The sequence below is a fragment of the Tetrao urogallus genome (assembly GCF_951394365.1).
Source record: "Tetrao urogallus genome assembly, chromosome: 6".
NCBI classification, from domain to species: domain Eukaryota; kingdom Metazoa; phylum Chordata; class Aves; order Galliformes; family Phasianidae; genus Tetrao; species Tetrao urogallus.
In genome coordinates, this window is record NC_136819.1 from 52,389,644 (window position 1) to 52,409,237 (window position 19,594).

The window sequence follows — 19,594 nt, forward strand, 5'->3', positions numbered from 1 at the left end:
CCTGAACAAGACATGAATGCTGACTGCTGCTTACGACTGGATGTTTCTCTACACAAAAGCAAGAAACCACTCTGAATTCATACACCAACTAAAATACAGGTTTGCCCATTTACTAAACAGGTAAGTGTTGTTTCCTCTGTACTACTTTTGTCAGCACACAGTTAAAGAGCTTACCAATGTTGCAAGTACTTCCAATCCATTCCGGAGGACACGAACAGCGGAATGTATCTCCATCATCATAACATGTTCCACCATTGCTGCAAGTATTTGCATCACATTGGTATTCACCTACACATTGAATAAGTTAAAATTTAGCAACTTAAGGCCAGCAGAAATTAAGACTGGGTAGCTTTTAAGCCACAATTTCCTTTAGAAACTGCATTTAAAATTTAATAGTACAAGAAACACATGGTTCCAGTTGAAGCTTTATAATAAACCAAAAATAGTGGAATCTAAAAGCATCTCTTAAGGCACAATTCCACTATGGGTTGTGAAAAATTAAATTATTTAGAAGTCGCTGTGAAAGTAGCAGAGGTAATCAAAATGACTTTATTGTGATTGATTTATTTTAAATTTCAGGAACGCCAGACTCATGCAAAGAAAAAAATGAAAAACACTTACGTGAATGGCAAGTCTTTCCTTTCCAGTCATTCTTACATTCACAATAGAAGTCATTTACCAAATCAATGCATCGGCCACCATTGTGACATGGATTGGGAGAACAATCATTGAAATCTAGAAAAAGAGTTATTCAAATGAGCCAATCCAGTCTAGCCAAGACCATGAGGAAGAACACAGTATTTCTCTATAAAATAGGTTCTGTAATAAAACAGTGCTTTTGATTGTTAAGGAATTATATTTGTATAAAGAAGTTTTCAGTTTTTAATACTGAGCAACACATTACGGAAGACTAAGAACTTAGGAGGAAAGTTTCAGTAATAATACTGCTGATTGCCAAGTAATTAGAGAGAAAGTCATCTGCTTTATTCCAGCAAACATCTGTTTCGAACCTTATGAATTTTCTAGCATACAATTTATAGGGAGGGACCACAATGTCCCAAAATATGAGCCCAAACTCAGGTCTGCCACATGAGATGAAGCTCTCTCTCCTGCTTTATGTTGCAAAATACAAAGCATAGCTGTTTTTACCATATCTGTGTGAATACACACATAGTAGCTTTAGAGAATTCTTTTAACTCGAGACAAGTTTCAATAGTTAAAGCAATTAATCTAGACCAACTTAATTTAGACTACACAGAAAGACTCTTGACAGTAATAACTACCAAAGGCTTCTCAGCATTTCTTCCACACTTAAGTTGATGTACATCCTGTAATAAGCTTCCGCAACTTCCCTTCACGTTTTAGAGGGGACTTCATTGAGAGTAGATAGCCACATTCAGCACAGAATCAACTGCAGTTTGCTCTGAAGTAACTTAATGAATTTCACCTAGTATGCTTCTTTCCTAACCATGGTTCATTGAGTCTCAGCCAAGGTATTAAGAGTAAAGGCTTGCTCCCACTGAGTCCAGGATACAGAACACTAACTAGCAATATCCATTCAGTAATCATTCAAACTGCAGCAGTTGTCCTAACAAAGAACTAGAATTTACATTTCTAATTCCTGCAGTAAAGTAGAAGCACATTATAGCTGGTACTGATCTGAAGACTCCAAATGAAAAAGCTTTTCAAATTCGGAAACAAACCTGGATTAGTAAATCTGGTAAAGGACAGTCACTGAGCACTAAGTACAAGAAGTTACATATGCTTATAGCAATAAAACAAATGAGTTTTCCAAGCAGTCTTTCACTTTTGCCTCTCATAAGGAGAAGTCTTCCTCCCAAGGTATAGCCCAAAGAACACCAAAGCACCAGATGATAGTCCCATTAGAAGAACAGTCCTTTGAAGCTGCTGCCTGAAAGTTGTATTAAAATTACTTCAGTAACAGTCTACTCAGTTTATTTGCCAAAGAACAGAGAAACTACTGCACTATTAGCCATACACCATCATGACTTTTATAATAAAAGTAGTAATATTAACATGCAATGCATAGTAGTACTTACTCGTGTCACACAATTCTCCTTCCCAGCCACTTGAGCAGAAACATTTAAATGAATCAACTTCATCAATGCATGTCCCACCATTCTTACAAGGTTTCCCAAGACAATCATTGATATCTATGACAAAAAGTCAGCAATTATTGCTCAAGGCTGTCTTCTATATCTACTATCTTCTTCTGTCTTTTACTGTCTTCTAGATCTACTATAATCAAGAATCCAGGTGGGTGACTTCTAGGCCTCCAGAAAACAGCAAAGTCATTCTCCACTTTCAAATACACAAGAACAGCTCAAAACAGTTGTTTTGGTAAGCTTGGTTCCAAAAGCTCTCACATATCAAGATAAACTAAAGCATTAAGTTCAGCTGGTATATAAAAAGCCAGATGTTCAAGAAATTCCCAGAATAGCAATGCACATCTTATGTTTATGTTTATCAGTCTCTCTCCACTACACCCACACCAGAGAAAGCCATGGCTTCTTTTGTAAGACTGTACAGAAAGTTACTGGGTACAGACATTTGCAAAGTTGGACTAATTCCAGTTTTCTTTCACAGAGTGAAGGACTACAGCAAGACAACAGTTACCAGAAGAAACTGGACAATTCACTATGCTCTAATACAACTCTTAAAATCCCAATGCATCACATGGTAGAGCTTAAAAAAAGACTTTAAGGGGGTTTAGATTACAGAAGTCATTTAGAATAAACTCCCACTTACTTTCATGACAGTATATTCCAGTAAAGCCTCTGTCACAGGCACAGGTGAAATTCCCTCCTGGCTGACTGATACACCGCCCATGAGGCCCACAAACATTAGATGAAATGAAACGAATTCCCTCTTGGGTAGTATTGCTGAAGACTTCTATTGTGCAGCTGTCTATTACTAAGAATGAAAAATAAACCATCAGACCACAATCTGTGTCACCTCTCTTTAGAGACTGAAAGAGTTCTCCAAAAATTAAGACACTCTACCTCTTCAAAAAGACTGTCACAAGCATTTCCTTATCCCTATTTTGTTCTAAGACAACAACATGTTTTTTTATTATACTGTTCTCAGTAAGACTACTTTTCTATACACCATCAATACAGTAAGACAAGTATCTAGACAACAGCAGGTACCTTTACAGGAATTGTTCTTGCAGTGGTCCTTGAGATGAGAACAATTCTTTCCATCATAGTCATCAGGGCAGGCACAATAATAATCTCCTCCCAGATCATAGCATTTAGCCCCATTCTGGCAAGGGTTAGGTTCACAGAAATCAATATCCATCTGTAAGAGAGATCACAGTTAGCAGCAGCTTCATTTCTGAGGAGTAAATAGCTCTATCTTGCCAGAGACAGTGGAAGATGATTTACAAGAAACCTCAAGCTTTAACATTTATGGTTTTTCTACACTGCATTTCATCATGCAACAGAGGGAACCTTCAGGTTACTTCAGTCAATCCTGACATAGAGGACTCCTGATACTGTGATAAAGATACCTCTTCCTTGCAGGAGGCTGAATAAACAGAACAACTTAGCAAGGTATGAGACATAAGCTGTATATCATGATCACTGTGGAACACTACCAGTTCCTTTTCTATCCTTTATAAAAACAGACTAGAGTGCTATAATAAGCTAAATACCAATGCACTTGCCTCTGTAAGACTCTTAAAAAGCACAGAACTTTATTCTCTGGAGTATTAGCCTCCAGTCCAACACTGAGTTTTACTTTTTTTTTTTTTAAATAATTATGCAGCTAAAGAGGGAAAAAAAATAAAAGCTAATCAGAAGGAACCTCAGTACTCTAAGCATTTAATTCACCAGAACATGTACAATTCCAGCTGCAAGATATTTTCAGCAAGCTATTCTCATACAAAACATATAAAGTAGACTACAGAAAACAGTTGAAGTCTAAGAAAGACTCCTCAGATCTCTTCTATCAGATGCTTCCATTTGTTTCCTTCCATTAGTTTAAATTTCCCCTTTCCAATACAAGTTCAGTAGCTGGGACTTTAGCATCTGGAATGAATGGTAGATATTTCCTGCAACACACACGGCAAGCAGCCAATTTTCCCTCTATTATTCAAACAGACTCGCTGAAACCTTAATTACATATTACAGCATGAACCATCCAGGAGCAGAACACTCAAGACACAATTCTTGAGAATTCTTAAGAACTTAAGCCATGAAAACTATTGTAGTTAACATAGCCACTGCACTCACCTCACAGAAGACCCCTGAGAAGCCCTGTGCACACAGGCAAGCAAATCCATTCACCAGGTCTTTGCAGCGGCCTCCATTTTGGCATGGATTGCTTTCACACTCATTTGTCTCTATCTCACAATTTTTGCCCGTGAAACCACGAGGGCATATGCAATGGTAATCATTCACTTCATCCTTCAAGGAAAGGAGAACAGAACTGTAGGAAGGCTTGTTTATTTGATAAAACTCGTACAAAATACTTGAAGCCATTTTTATAGCCTGGCTTTGTGAACAGGAGTAGCACCACAAAATCACTTTAAGATTTCATGAACAGAATCTGCATGAGAAACACTAAGATTTTTACATATCATAGCTTGTGGTCTCATTTAGCCTACCAACAGTTAGAACTACAGAACTTGTAACTAGTTAAAACAATTTATTTTCAACATGGTATAATAACTGACAAGAGTTACCTTACAAGTACCTCCATGTTGACATTGTCCATGACAGTCATTAATATCTATGGATAAAATACACAAAGTATTAGAATTTATAGAAGACTAGGCACTAAAATACACGTCTAGAATAAAAAGGGAGAGCAAAGGACTTCCATTTTCCAGATGTTTGAAATGGGAAGCAAGGCTGCTTGAAATATTTAGATATTCTTATTTTAAAGAATTTGGAACTCAACGACAGAAATTAAACAGCATCACCTAATTTCACATTTAAACTTTCAGGTAAAATTATTCAAAACTGAACCAGTATGTGACAGCCAGAATCAGGGACACACAGTCTTGCTCCAGGGAGATGTATTAGGAGTTACTTAAATTGACTTTAACACTAATTACATTCCTAAGTTTTCAAATGCTAATTTCAACTTACTTTGCTAGAAGTTAAGAAAGTCCTGACAGCAAATATTTTTTTCTTACAAAAGTATCTACGCTATTATTGATTATTAAACCTTTAAGAAAAGAGTAAAATATCCTACGGTCAAAATATATACTAAAGAAATACTAACTGATATGACAATTTACTCCTTTCCATCCTGGAATGCAGTCACAGTAATATCCACCAATGAGATTTTTGCAAGAGTAAGCATTAACACAAGGTTTCCCCTCACACTCATTAGCATCTGTGAAAGAAGATAAAAGAAAGAAGAGAATAAAGAACAAACCCAGAAACAGATTACCGCAGCACCAAGCAAAGTACCCATGCAATCCAAGCATCAGAAGCTTGTCTTACACAAATTGGTAGGGCAATAAAACCATTTACATACAACAGGTTTTCAAAGCACGCTGATCTACAATAGCACATGCATGCTATCTTACTTCTGCCATTTGCTAAAATTCAAAAAGGGTAACATGTTAGTTAGGGCAAACTCTTGCCTCCATAGGATAAGTCACTTTCTGCCACCATTAATTAGGAGCTACCATCACCAGTGCTGTATTTTGAGACAGAGCAGTTACTGGGCATTCTAGAAGAACTATTTAAATAAACTTAAGCTGGCACACTCCTGGTCACAAGTTCACTTGAAACATCTATTTAAAAACTGAGCTAAAATAATAATAGCAATACGCAGCTTCAGTTCTTACTCAATACTCATTACTTGAGAATTCTTCTCACTGGCTTTCCAAGATAGAGAACGTGATTACTTACCAAGCTGACATGTTGCTCCAATCCACTGCTGTGGACATATACACTCAAATGAGTTAATATGATCAATACAGGTCCCTCCTTGAGCACAAGGGTTAGATGCGCATTCGTCAATATCTGTGAAGTCAGAGTGTGCCTTCCATTACAAGGTTTAAAGTAACTTTGCAAGGAGAAAGAGGTGCTGGCATACAACAGCTTACAAAGAAGCTTACCATTCTAACCTAGTTTTTTTTCTTAGATTTCTCTCACATTTTTGAGATTGGGGAAAGAGGATCTCTGCAGTTTTATACCCACAAGCTGAGAAGAACTGATCTGTCAGCTTACACATCACAATCCTAACATAGGCTGAACCAATATTTTTCAAATACAGCTGCTGTTGAAAAACATTGTAAGAGTCTTTCAAAACCAGAGAATGCGCAAATCAAACCCAGACATCCACTAGGAAATAACTGTTACATATCCCTACAAAAGATGTCAACTGCCTCTTCTGCCCTCCAAACCAAAGATTTCAGTTCTTAACTGAGACATCTATTCTTCCAACTACTTTAAGGAAGAATCTTTAATGTTTGTTTCTTAAAGAGATTTCACTTTATTTTTACACTTTAGTTTGGCTAAATAGTTTAAATTCTCCCAGCATTTCTTCATAGTTACCTTTAAAAGCTCTGTAGGTAATATGACCTAGCTTTGCTTTTGACTACTTGTAAATCTAAAACTGCATCACATACACATTGATTTTAACACACCACAGGCCATACGATACCATTAATCTTCTCAGTTTCCCAAAATGAAGCTGTTAAATGCCAGGTAAAACAGAATGACCACTTTTAAATTCCATACCCACAGAGCATGATTATTAGTTGTTTGTTTTTGCTTTTTTAAAATCTTCCAGCCCAAGAGGTCAGCCATCAGTAAAGGCATACCCACCAATAGCACATGTTGGTCCACTCCACCCTGATGGGCAGTGACACTTGAAGCTTGATGAAATCTCATGACAAGTCCCCCCATTCGCACAGGGATTAGATACACAAGCGTGCTCCGCTGGAAGAAAGAGGGAAACATTCTTGCTAAATACTCTTCCAATATCAAATAAAGAACTCGCATACTTAGAAAGCATGTTTTGATTAAAAGTGACTACAAAAACCGCATCATGTTTTGTAACTACTAACATTAAAGGCCTAAGGGTAGATAGGCCATCACATCTCTACAGACAGCAGTTAAAGTTTCACATTAATATACTGCATCAGCCCCACACTTTCACCTCCAGACTGCTCCAGCTTTTTTTTTTTTAAAAAAAAAAAAACCTTTGGTGACACAAAGCAGGTGAGATGTACGCAGACATCTGAAAACCACTAACAGCTTAAGTATCAAAGGTCTGTTTAGCTTCATTCTAATACTGTTCCTTGGAAACAGCAACGAACAGAGCTACTTGCAATTATAGGCAGCACTGCCTGGTGTCATTCCATGTAGGGTTGTAAGACTTGCAGGAGCTGCAAAGTAACAATCGCTTGAGATACCTCCTCTCAGAAGCCAAGGCAGCTCTGGGAAAGAAAAGCAATCCCTTTACTAGACAAAGGGAATGCTGCTAGCATTTATATTTTGGGACTTCTTCAGGTAAGTTATCTAGTTTGTAGAATCAACTTGCTTTGTCTTGGAAGATTTATGAGCTGTTCTAGGCACTAATACATATCTTCTGCTAATAATCAGTCGAGAACTTGACAAATATATTTCCTACTTTATTTCACCTCCTCATTCAGAAAGCAAAGTTCATAGAATGGTTTGGGTTGGAAGGAACCTTTAAAGACCACCTAGTTCCAATTCCCTGCTATAGGCAGGGACATCTCCCTCTAGACCAGGTTACTCACAGCCCCATCCAGCCTGAGCCTGGCCTCAGACACCTCCAGTGAGGGGGCACCCACAACCTCACTGAGCAACCTGTTCCACTGTCTCACCACCCACACAGTAAAGAATTTCTTCCTAATATCTAGTCTAAATTTATTCTCTTCCAGTTTACAGCCACTTCCCCACGTTGCTTTACTGCAGCTTTCAAGGAAAGCTAGAAATGTTTCATCCATTTTTCCAAAAATTCACAGTATATTCTGATATATCAACACATCAACACAGCAATTTGCAGAAGTGAAAATAAAACATCCTGATAAACATGAAAACATTCTGACGAAAATACAATTTAATGAACTCAAGGCCAAAACATGTTAAGAGGAAGAAAAAGTGAGTTCTTCCTATCTACACCTGCAAATGTAGGTTAACTAGAGCACAGCTCTGCTTAAAACCGTTTCAGGTTACACATGCAATATCCAGAAGTACCAATTTCACAGTTCTTTCCAGAGTAGCCATCTGGGCAAGCACAGCGATATTCATCTGGTTCAGTATTCATACAGGTTCCACCGTTCAGGCAGGGATGATGATTTCCACAGTAATTCAAATCTGGACAAAGAAAAACGCTGATTAGCAGGAAATAATTCCAATTTTACTATTTTAATCCCTAGTCAGACATACAGATGCATTTCTGGCTGGAACATCATTCACCCATATCATCCCCGTATTCCATTAGCTAGGCTTTCACCTCACTATTACCCACAAAACAGAAAAGGATGAACAAAAGAACTGGACGAGTTAGAGGAGGCAGGATCATTCCAAGACTTTTGTCTTAAGCTTCCTATACTTACAATATTTAGTTACCACCTGCCATGAAAGGATTAGGGGCAGAAATACTGTTTTTTGTACACTACCAGGAAAAAATGGTTAATGAATTATCAGTTAATCATGCAGCTTTATTTATTTTTCCTGTAAATTAATGTTAAGTACCTTTGTTACAGAGCAGGCCACCCCAGTTGGTTTCACAATTACACTGCCATGGTTCATTACAGCTCCCATGAGCACAGCCTGGGTAGCGGACACACTCATCACAGTATTGTCCTTGCCAACCATAATGACACCTAAGATGTAAGTTCACACGTTAAAAGTTAGCAACATGATGCTTAATGATCAGCATTACAGGTATTTTGAATGCTACACTTACCATTCTCAAGAACAAAGACAGCTGCTCAGTGTGCAACAGATAAGTTATATTTCTGCCTTTTAGAAGGCACACACTAGTCTTGCTGAACATCTTTCATGGACTCACCTTGCTCAACCCCATTACACACAATGGCAACGAGCTAAGCACTGTTACAAGAGTCGTATGAAGGGATACCTGATTTCACATAAGGAATCCCATCATCACAATCATCTCACACCAGGATAAAGGTGATTGATGCACAAAGTGTTAAGAAAAACTTTTTGAAAAGGAGAATGCTTTCAGGAGATGAGCTACTTTGTGTTCAGTTTCCTCAAGAGTTACCTAAAGAATTTTTATTTCTATTATATCTTTAACAACATTCACAAAAATGGTATCTTTGGTAAAAGGAGAACAGAAGCAAAAGCCATTAGTAATCCATTTAAGTAGTTCATATTTTATCACAAGATTTCTTCAGAGATGACTGTCTTTAGATTACATCACCTGTAATGTACCCAAAGTTATGCTAACAAGATAATATTTATGCTACACGACAAGTATTAAAGGTACTAGCCTCTGCTTTTTGTTTTTGTTTTGTTTTTAAAGTGCATTTAACATACATTCTAATCAAACAGAATTAGTAAGCTCTGTTAAGCTGAAAACATTTGTCTGCTCTTAAGCATTTCTTACAGACCATTTAAGATGCATAAAATCATCTGACACCCTGACCTGAATGGGGTCTAGGCACAGGCAGGCCAGAGGAGACCTGAGCTCCAACACGTGGGGGGGACAAGGGATAAAAATGCACAGAAGGGTACTGCTGTTTTTAAATCCATTACCTGTCTATAAGTGGAATGTTTTGAATACTATTGAAGAAATCATAACTCTCCTGGGTGTCAGAAAAGACGAGGAAAAAAAAAAAATGGTTCCTTGGAAATCAATTCATTTCCGCCATTTAAGTGAGCATTATCGATCCCCAGAGGAATAGACCAGGTTATGTTGGCATATATTTCTACGTACATAGGCAGAAAGAATTCTGATGCAGATCTTCACAAGGCAGCTTTTCTTACACAAAGCTCCAGAACTACTTTGAATTCTCAGCCTCAGCATCCTCTCTCAGTTCAAAGCCTCAGAGCTGCAGGATCTGTATATGTCAGCCTCAGCTGTTTGAGCAGTCCAAAGGCCTTCAACAACCTTTTTTTTTTTTAATTAATGTGAGGCTGTCTGAAGAACATGCCCAGTGAACACGCATACTTCAGAAGCAGTTTGCTTTTGCTGTATTAGCAGCAAGAGAAAACAAATACTGTTCCTGCTAAATTTGATCTTTTCCTTCCTTCTCAGGAACAGAAAAAACTTTTCAGAAGCTGATAATAAACAATAAAAAAAAACACTAACTCACTTTACTGGCCCTGGCCCAAGCCAGCATCCATGCCAAACCTGGCATTGCTGCCAGTGATTCACCATGACTATGGCAGCCCAAGCCAGCTCCCCACCCACATACAACAAGCATTTTCAAGGGCTGAAAGTCTGCATCACAACACAGACACACAGTAAATCTGTTTTCCATACCTAAATAGAGACCAACTTTCTTTAACACTGCACTGATAATTAAGCGCGAAAAGAAAAATACTGCCGCCTTCCTGGAGCTTGAAAGCATTTTAAGCACCTACCTGAATTTGTAGGTATGCTCAACTCTGCATTAAGATGAGTTTAACAGAAAAGGGTTGTTGCTTTTTCATTATACTCAACACAAACTTTACTGTTAAACATACCGCCAAGCTGGAGGGAAATCATTTCTACAGGCTAAGGGCAGCCCAATCAAAGGAACACAGTGTTTACAAGTCAAAAGGTTACTATGTGGCTGATCAGCCTGCAGTTTACAAGGAAGAGTAAATTAGGATTTCCTCTTAAACAGGAAGTCTGGTCGCATCCTACATTAGCAGGTGCTAGGACAGCTTTAATCCCACTTCCTTCTAAAATGATAATGTTTAATAGATCCCAGCTCACTAAGAGTGAGATATGATTGATGAAGTGAAAACAAGCTAGAAATGGGCACACTGCAATTCGAAGATTAAAAAAAAAAATCAAGTCAAATTAAGGGAAAAAAGCTCAAAAGATTGAGGAACAACATCTATAAGAACAGAATTCCTTTTCAAATAATGACCACTTTCTGAAGCAAAGGAAAACTGTCACTGCTGCTAGTGGTGGGCTGAAATTTCTTCCTTCCCATCTCCCTACTGAGGATAGCTTGGAAGTTTCTGCAAACTTAAGTTTTTCACATCTGAATAAATAAGAAAGCCAAATTTAGAGAATTAATAAAGACTCCCATTGTTCAATGGACAAAGGAAATTCTTACTGGAATCAAGATTCTACTTCCTTTGTCCTTCCCCTCTGCTGACTTCATATCAGCTCTAACTCCTCTTTACAACCAACCGCAAAACAAAAATCAGAGATGGCTTAATCTCAGTCTTTGCTGGGTTATTAGCAGTACAAAAGAAGCTACCATAAATAGATCGTTACAGTTTAGTAACTTCCTGATGGAAGGCTGAAGCTCAGGCATCTGCTCCCAGACCAAAGCCTCCCTGCAGGTCAGGATTAAAACAAAGAGTGCAAAAGGAATAGAAGAACAATTGCTGGTCATTTTGGAAATGAATTTGTAGAAAAGATCCTGATAACTTTACACACATGCTACACAGCTTTCATTTTTCTTAGATGAGAGTCTGGGGGCAATAGGAAACGAGAATTTAAGTACAAGGCCAGGGCAGAGGAGGTGGCAGGAGTTAACATTAGCAAAACTTTGAGATAACTTCTCAGTTTTGTGACTAAAGGAACTGCAACCATGCAAGAAAAGAAATGGTTCTCGAAGACAGGCAGATAAAAACCACAGTAATTTAACTCAGTGTATACTCAGAAGTGAGGCTTCAAGCAGCTAAATTCCAGTATAAAGATCTTCTACAGCGTATTCAAAGCCACAAATTCATTGAGAAACTCCACAGAAGCACCCACCATCATGCAGAATTTGATGATACTCAGAGAAGGGGAAAGAAATAGCTTTTTTCAATAGTTCCAGCTCTGTGAAGTACAAATTATTCTTAGAGAACTATGCTTTTCCTATATTCCTATATTCCCTATATTCTTAATTCCCTATATTGGAATAGTTCTAAATAAGAAAAAAGTTGACAGCAGTCCTTGTTTTCCCTGAGCATGTTTGCAGTAACCATACAATTAAACCTAGATTAAAATGGAGATTCTTGAATCAGACAGCACAAGGAGTTCAAAAGATCCCATATTGTCACAAGTAAACCACCGTGAGCTTTATCTGACGTACTTTGGGTGGACTGCAGAACTAGATGACTATGGAGATCTTTCCATTCTCCACGATTTTACGACAATATTCCAAATGCAGCAGAAGTTGTGATGTGGAAAGGTGAGGAGATGTACTCAGACCCTAACAGTCTGAAAAACACAGTCCCTCAGTAGCTGGGATGATTGATTGAAAAGGAAGAAGTCTGTCATGCACCAAGAAGCCACAGTGCTCTCTATGGCCCACTTTATTCATTCAGCTGTTTTACGCCACCTTCTCACATAGTTTATTCTGCTGCTTCAAACACTTCTAATTATTTGCAGATCTTAAACTGTCAGTGCAAAATTCATTGAGAAACAGCATATTGCAAGCTTAGAGTTGACTTAAGTATTCTCTTCTGTCTTGCACCTTTCTACTGAAGTTTGTGCAACTAATGTGTACCAACAGCTAAACACCAAACACCAACAGCACAAAGAAAATTAAAACTATGTATGAAGTTCATGTCAAAGCATGGAGCCCAAAAATAAAGAAACAAGGAGGACATTCCCCAGAGCAATACATGCTTCTAATTATCATCTTCCTGCTATCTTGTACATTCTATGAATGTAGGAGGAAAGATCAGTGTGATCAGAGATATACACATGATTATTTTTTTTTTTGAAGCAGGATTTTTGGAGGGAGCTTCTCCCACTCAGATTTCAATTAGAAAGTGTGGCCAAAATACTGAACACAGGAAAACAAAGCAAAGCAGTGACATTAAGAACAGAAGCAAAATGCATCATTTGGAGGTTAAGGGAAAAACAACCTTCTTAAATAGAAAACCACTGAGTTTTCTGATGACGTGAACAGGATGGTGTTACATAGACCAGAACAATGGCTTTATATTAGCTATTTACTTAAAATAACTATAAGAAAGCCTGTTTAATCCTTCACAAAATTGTTGAATAGCAGAGAGCAAGATGCTCAATTGATCCTACAATTCTGGGCATTCAATTCAGAATTACAGGCAGTATGGTATCCACTGAGAACTGGTGAAGTCACAGAGATGCATTCTCTGCCTTCCTGCCTTTGTAACAGGCATGACAGTCAGCTTTGTCAACAAGATGCTCATTAGTTTACTCAAACCCTTCAATTACTCCTCTGCTTCTCTCAATCCTACAGTTCTTACTAGACCAAATGACACAAAGCTTTCCTACAAACCCATTTCTCCTACAATAAAGTTACTGAAAGTTAACATTCATGCTCCAGTGCCTTATTTGTTTTTGTGAATATGATAGAGGGGATGGTTCAACATGGTTTACTCAGAACATAAGGGTTGCTTGCAGTAAGTGGTTCTTGGGGTGCAACTACACATCAGGAACATGCTTGCTCAGTGAACTGCCTGATCTTTCGTGTGTGTGTGTGTGTGTGTGTGTGTGTGTGTGGTAACACCTGCATTTCCCAGGACTTGGCCTATGCTCCACCATAGTTCCACACAGATGCAGTCAAATACAAGCTGAGCAGTATTAAGAGGTTAACTGCCTTCTGAATAACAAAAACCATAAAAACTTCTCACATCATGGTGTCTTGAAGCTTGCTATTTATTTTTCTTTTTTTTTTTTTTGAAAAAAAATGCAAAAAAATAGCGAACTTAACACCACTATTAGTTCCTTTCAAGACGAAGCATCTGTATTTGCTCAGCTGATGAGATTCAGCTTCAGCTAGCGACCTGTAAGTTATGAGTAGTTTCCAGTCATTCAGCTACAGCAAAAACTTGGTTTTGGTAAAACATTTAGTCCAAGAACAGCCCTAAATTACTCTGGAAAATATCAAAGCACAGGGATAAATTCGGAGTCACTGCTGAAGTTACCTGCATGCTCATGCAAGTTGAAGATGGAAACTCTTTTCCATCTCTATTTATAAATACCATTGCACACATTGGCAATGAAGTAGCAACTGGCACCACTAGATTTCCATGCATCTCACACCCATGTTTTTCTCACATTTTCATTTTCCTTTTGAATTAAAAAAGGACATTGTTTTCACCTGCTAAATGACAGCGGCAACCGTCCAAAGACCGGGAAGAAGGAATCTAGATTATAATTCAATAGCACCAAACAGTTTTTTTTTTTTTTTTTTTAAGTAACAGCTTCCTTTGTACTGCTGAAGATAAAGGTCACATCTCCAAGCCTTATTTTTAGTTCAGCACCGTTTTTCTATAGAAAGGATTATCCATTTGGATTAAAAGGTCCACCTCTAACACAGCCTGGTAACCATTATGGAATACAAACTAGAGATATCTGCATGACTGAGCTCAAGCAAACAAGTCGCTTTCAGAGAGCTGAGAGCCTTTTGCAATAGTAGAAATAGTGGCCATACACTATTAGAATGGACTAATTTCCTTCAACCTGCTGATCAACTATCACTTGAGTAGACAGGTATGAAGAATTAAGACAAACAGCATTCAACCCATCTGGATCGTTAAGCCTCCTATTCCTTCCTCCTGTACACTTTTTAGGTGACTGAATCCATCCAAAGTAGTGAGATTTCTGGTCAGAGTCCTTCAGTAGCCTCAGTGCTACTTTGGCAAGGTTTGTTAAGGTGGGCAGAACGGAAGGGGCACCTAGATGCATCTTTATGTCCTTGACACGATGTGCAGGAAGGCTTTGCTCATGACACAAATTACTGGCAGACACCTTTAAAAAAAGCTACCCTAAGAACCCATACCTCATCTTCAGTGGCTCTGCATTCCCTCCTCAAAGTATTCCTTCCACTCTCCAATTTCTGTCCCTCCCAATACAGCAAGAGTTGCAGACAAATGAAAGCTCACAATGAAAATAACTCCTTTCCTCCCAGGGTTTCACATTTGCCTTAAGCTAATTGCATTCATCATTATTCAAAGACTCTTTCATTCCAAAAGCAAACATTCACAGGCTCCTAGGGCACTCTTTAAATAGATAAAGAACTCAAGAAACCTTTAGATGAAGCAGAATTCAGCAAAATAGGTTCCTAAGGTTCTTGAAAGGCTCAGGAAAAGGAGTATCTCTTGCTCAGTAAAGATCAACAGTAACAAGAATACACGCAAAACAACATCAGCAGGAAAATTTCTAACAATAAGATCCTAAAAGCCATTAAAAATACTTTTTCACAACGGAAATCAGGGATCAGATAAACATCTGCCTCAATCTTAGGGAAATTTTTAGTTCTTCAGAAGTGAAACTTCATATGCACAGCACCACACTATACTTTGCAACAATACTGAATTAGTGCAGAATTTTCAGTCAGATTTGAGAACTACAACACAATCTTCTGCAAGTCAGGAGCATCTGACAAAGTTAAGGCAGCATGAAACTAAGATGCAATTATTTCAGATTTTCTTTGTGCCATACTCTGTCAGAAACCTCCAGCTCTCCAGCAGAACGGGACTAGTTCACATATCCGTATCCAGAGCTCGCTCACAGCACTCCAAAGCCAGCAGAGCTAGGCTACCTGCATCGTTCTTCTGCTGCCTCTGTGATGGCCATACTATTTACCAGTAGGAGCTACTGGTAGAAGGATGAAGCAGAATTGCCTTAAACTGTCAGAGCTTGACTCAAACAGTATTTGCCAGCTCCCAGGTATTCAGATAGCCACTTGTTTCACCCATCCCAAGCAAAAATATTCTATATATCTTAAAACCAATCACAAATATAGGAAAGAACTTAAATGATCACGTTTGCAAATAGACCGGTTTCATTTCTTCAACAGCATAAAGCAGGACCTGTTTCCCCCAACACACCACACTGAATGCATGAACTGGAGTAAGAACAATCCACTCTCAAAGTCTGCTTAATCACAAAGTAACAAAAACATTTCAGTTATTTCATATCTAGGGGCAAAGAATATTCACATGGGGTAGAATACTTAGGTTGAGGTTATCATTACTATCAAAAAGCTTCTCTGAGGAAAAGTTCTATGTTTTCATGATAAATACCCATTCAGCGTTCTGGTACAGTGAATATTTCCTATTCATACCAGTCACTCTTAAGTTTCCCTTTTTATTTAAAGAGAGAAAACAGTACACAGAGATGAAAGCTCCTCCGGACTTCTTTAAAAAGAAAAGGATATTTCTTACTTGATAAACACATAGTGTATGGTTACATGAGGCAAAAAAATATTCCATCCTATACACAAGAACACCACAGGATTGCAAAAGTCTGCTTACTACCTAATGACATCCACACATTTGTACAGATCTTCCTTTTTAATGTAAGCCCTTGCAAAGTAGTAACATACACAAGAATCACTAGAAATATTAGTACTCAAAATATTCAAGCATGCAGACTTACTTGCATTCCCCAGGTACACTGCAACCCCCGTGGAGCAAATTACATCCTTGTTTACATACAGCTGCAAATAAAAAAAGGGATTAGGCTTCAGTTAGTTTGAGCTGTTAGACGTCCCCAGTACAGCAGCAATCTCAACTGTTGAGCTATGGGTTTTGTGTCGCAACCTGTTTGTTGCTCATGCAAAGCTGGCCATCTCTGGACATGTTCTAATACTCCTTGCTTCTAGTGAGAGAATCCACGAGACAACACTATTGCTTGTGAAGAATAACTCAGGGTAACTCATCAAGACAGTTGACAGCAAACTAAACAGGCAGACAGGGCCAGTACTGGAATATTTATCAAAAAAAGTGTACTTGTATTTTTTTTTAAACCAATTAGACTGATGTTCTATCATAAGATACACAAGCCCTTGACTAAGCCCTGAAGGTGGTCTTCCCTCTCATTAATAGCTTTTTGCTGAAGAGGAAAAGGAACAAAACCAAAAGGCTTCAACAGAAAGGGAGTATGTCAAGTTATTTCAGCACTAATTACTCACTGAGAGACTAGAGGCAAAACACAAAGATCTGATAGCAGATTAGCAGTGCATTAAAAAAAGATGACTATACTTGAATTTCTGTTCACATTAAGAGCTCTCAGAAAGCTTTCAGCTTTGCATACATTAAATTTTAAAGTTCTTAAATCCTGAAAGTGCTACAGGGGATTTTTAAAGGATTAGAAGCCTACAGTATTACTGTTAGATTATTGTTCAGTAAAATCTCATGTTTATAGACAGTGCATCATCTTCCTTTCAAGGAACATTCCCTCTGAATAAGGCCAATGAGAGAAAATAGACTTCATTGCTTTGAATTCTGAATTTCTTGTGCATCCCCTACAACGCGCACCAAGAGTGTACCCTGCCCTAGGCTTCACTCTAGAGGAATAATTTTTTGTTGTTTGAAAACTACTTTTCAAACTTATTTCAAGATGAAATAACAGGCAAAAAAGTCGTTACACTTTGACAAAAACATTTATGCAAAGGATAAAGCTGTATCAGTTAAAATTAACAGGCTGCAGCACTGAGACTATAGAAATCCTACAGCAGTTCAGTTCTGTTGTTCATATAGTTGAAAATGAAGTAAACATAGTACCTTGTTTACATTCTTCTCCCATCCAACCTTCCATGCAGGCTTTGTTTCCATTTTGATCACATGTGTAGTGACCAACAAAATCATCTCGAGGGCCACAAAATTTATTGCACAGAGCACTGTAGTAATTTTCATCACACTTCACCCTTATTTGTACTTCAAAATTGGCAACGGGACCATTGAACTGCAGTGTCTTCCATCGATCTTCTGGGTTGATCATGCCTGCATGTGCCACTCGTTCTATTAACAAGTCTTCACCTATTTCATAAAAAAAGCAGTAAATCCAACAGATGTTATTCTGATAGCATGTGAGCATGTAATCAAGTGTATTTAGCTAGTTAAGGGAAAGCCTAGTGAAGAAATTGTTAAGTGATAAAAATCTACTGTGAATTTTCCTTTGCCTTGCAAACTTCATTACAGGAAGGCCAATTTTAAAAAGTGTCCTAGAGGAAATATTAAAAAAAACCCTGGAACATAATCCTTAGGAAACAGCTTATTTTTCAAGGCAGCCAAACATACCACACCCACATGCTGACAACCAGCAGTTATCTTGATCTGAGGCTCTTTTTGCTTCCTTTTTTACTTATAACATCACAAAATATGCCTAATCTAGTAGCTGAGATACTCATGTAACAGTTCCCTGGTATAAAATTAATTTTAAAAATAAAACAAGACAGTACACCCTTAATATGCTACAGATTTACTAAGTAATGGTAAATGCTCTGGTAGGCTTCCATGATATACATCAGCCAGGTTATTTCCATTTCCTCTGTTTTCTATACAGAGGGCAAGGCATCTAGCAAGAATTCCATAGAATATTCTGTCCAGTTGATATTTAGCTCTTTGAGAAGATACGGACAGGAACAAAGGACCATCAAGAGACTGTTCTCTGCTCTGCATCCTGCTTATCCTTATCTTTTGTGGAACTACAGGTAATTATGACCACTGCTGCAATACACAGAAGCACCCTGCACTGCCCTCAGAAAAAGCAGCAGCACTGCCACTTCCAGCCTCAGTTCACTGAGATGAAACGTGCATGAAATGCTTAGCAGTCTCACAGGACAGAAGGATTCTGTAGTACAAGATTATGGAATTGTTATGGAATTGTTATTTTTTTTTTTTTTTTTTAGAAAGAATATTTCGATGGATAAAAAATGCCAAATAGGTAATTCTGATACAGAGGCTTCAATTCTAGGAGCTGAGGGGCAGTTAGAGTGAGCACAATGCAAGCACAGTGAGGGTAAGCACAGGCAGTGAGTGACCTCAGTGATAAGTTTTGAATAAGAACTCTCAAGCCTCTATCCCAACCCGATAACATCCACTGCAAGTTCTTCTAGGTAACCCTGCAGGCTGCAGCTGGTACTCCAAGCACTAGTTAGGGCAAGGGAAGGGTACAGAAAGTCCACTTGCATACATCAATTTCATACCCACTTACAAAACAGCTGTAATATTGCTAGCTCAGAACTTGTTTTCTTTTTTTAAAAAATATTCTTTATATTATTTATAAGAAATGGAGAACCAAGAGCCTGCACACAGGAAGAGACTGCAATGTTACTGAGAAAGTCTAAGCATCATAATACAAAACAGGCCAAGCCAACAGCAAGCAATATTGAAACCCATTGCTTTCAGCAAGTGCACTCTACATACATAATACTCATCAATCTAACAGGTTTAGGAAATAAACCAAATCCCAAGGAAGTTGCTGACATCACAGAAGTAGCCTACACATCTGTTACCAAAGCTGCACTTCCCCCCAGCATAAGAGAATTCAAGTGACAACTTTCCAGTTGCTAAAGGAAAGCTACAGCAGTAATGGGCACTGCACGCTCTGTTCCTTGACGTTTTTTTCAAGCTTGCTTCTCCAATACAAATCTTTCCTCTCAAAGTATATTGAAACAAAAAGTAAAAGCTGTGTTTGACTAAGCATTGAATGGTTCTCCAATTAAGTCAAAGCTACC

The 19,594-nt window shown here is 38.1% G+C and overlaps 1 protein-coding gene across 1 annotated transcript in view; it reads right to left on the reverse strand.

The window, feature by feature from the left end:
- Window positions 1-19,594, reverse strand: part of JAG2 (jagged canonical Notch ligand 2) — a gene marked incomplete at both ends in the record, with an annotated part of 58,112 nt that overhangs the window by 10,846 nt on the left and 27,672 nt on the right. Inside the window, 14 exons of the mRNA XM_079537348.1 lie at window positions 175-288; window positions 622-735; window positions 2,061-2,174; window positions 2,770-2,934; window positions 3,171-3,321; window positions 4,257-4,430; window positions 4,709-4,755; window positions 5,254-5,367; window positions 5,892-6,005; window positions 6,813-6,926; window positions 8,211-8,330; window positions 8,712-8,842; window positions 16,513-16,573; window positions 17,640-17,894. Coding sequence (XP_079393474.1) covers window positions 175-288; window positions 622-735; window positions 2,061-2,174; window positions 2,770-2,934; window positions 3,171-3,321; window positions 4,257-4,430; window positions 4,709-4,755; window positions 5,254-5,367; window positions 5,892-6,005; window positions 6,813-6,926; window positions 8,211-8,330; window positions 8,712-8,842; window positions 16,513-16,573; window positions 17,640-17,894 — 1,788 coding nt within the window. The remainder of the gene's footprint in view (window positions 1-174; window positions 289-621; window positions 736-2,060; window positions 2,175-2,769; window positions 2,935-3,170; window positions 3,322-4,256; window positions 4,431-4,708; window positions 4,756-5,253; window positions 5,368-5,891; window positions 6,006-6,812; window positions 6,927-8,210; window positions 8,331-8,711; window positions 8,843-16,512; window positions 16,574-17,639; window positions 17,895-19,594) is intronic.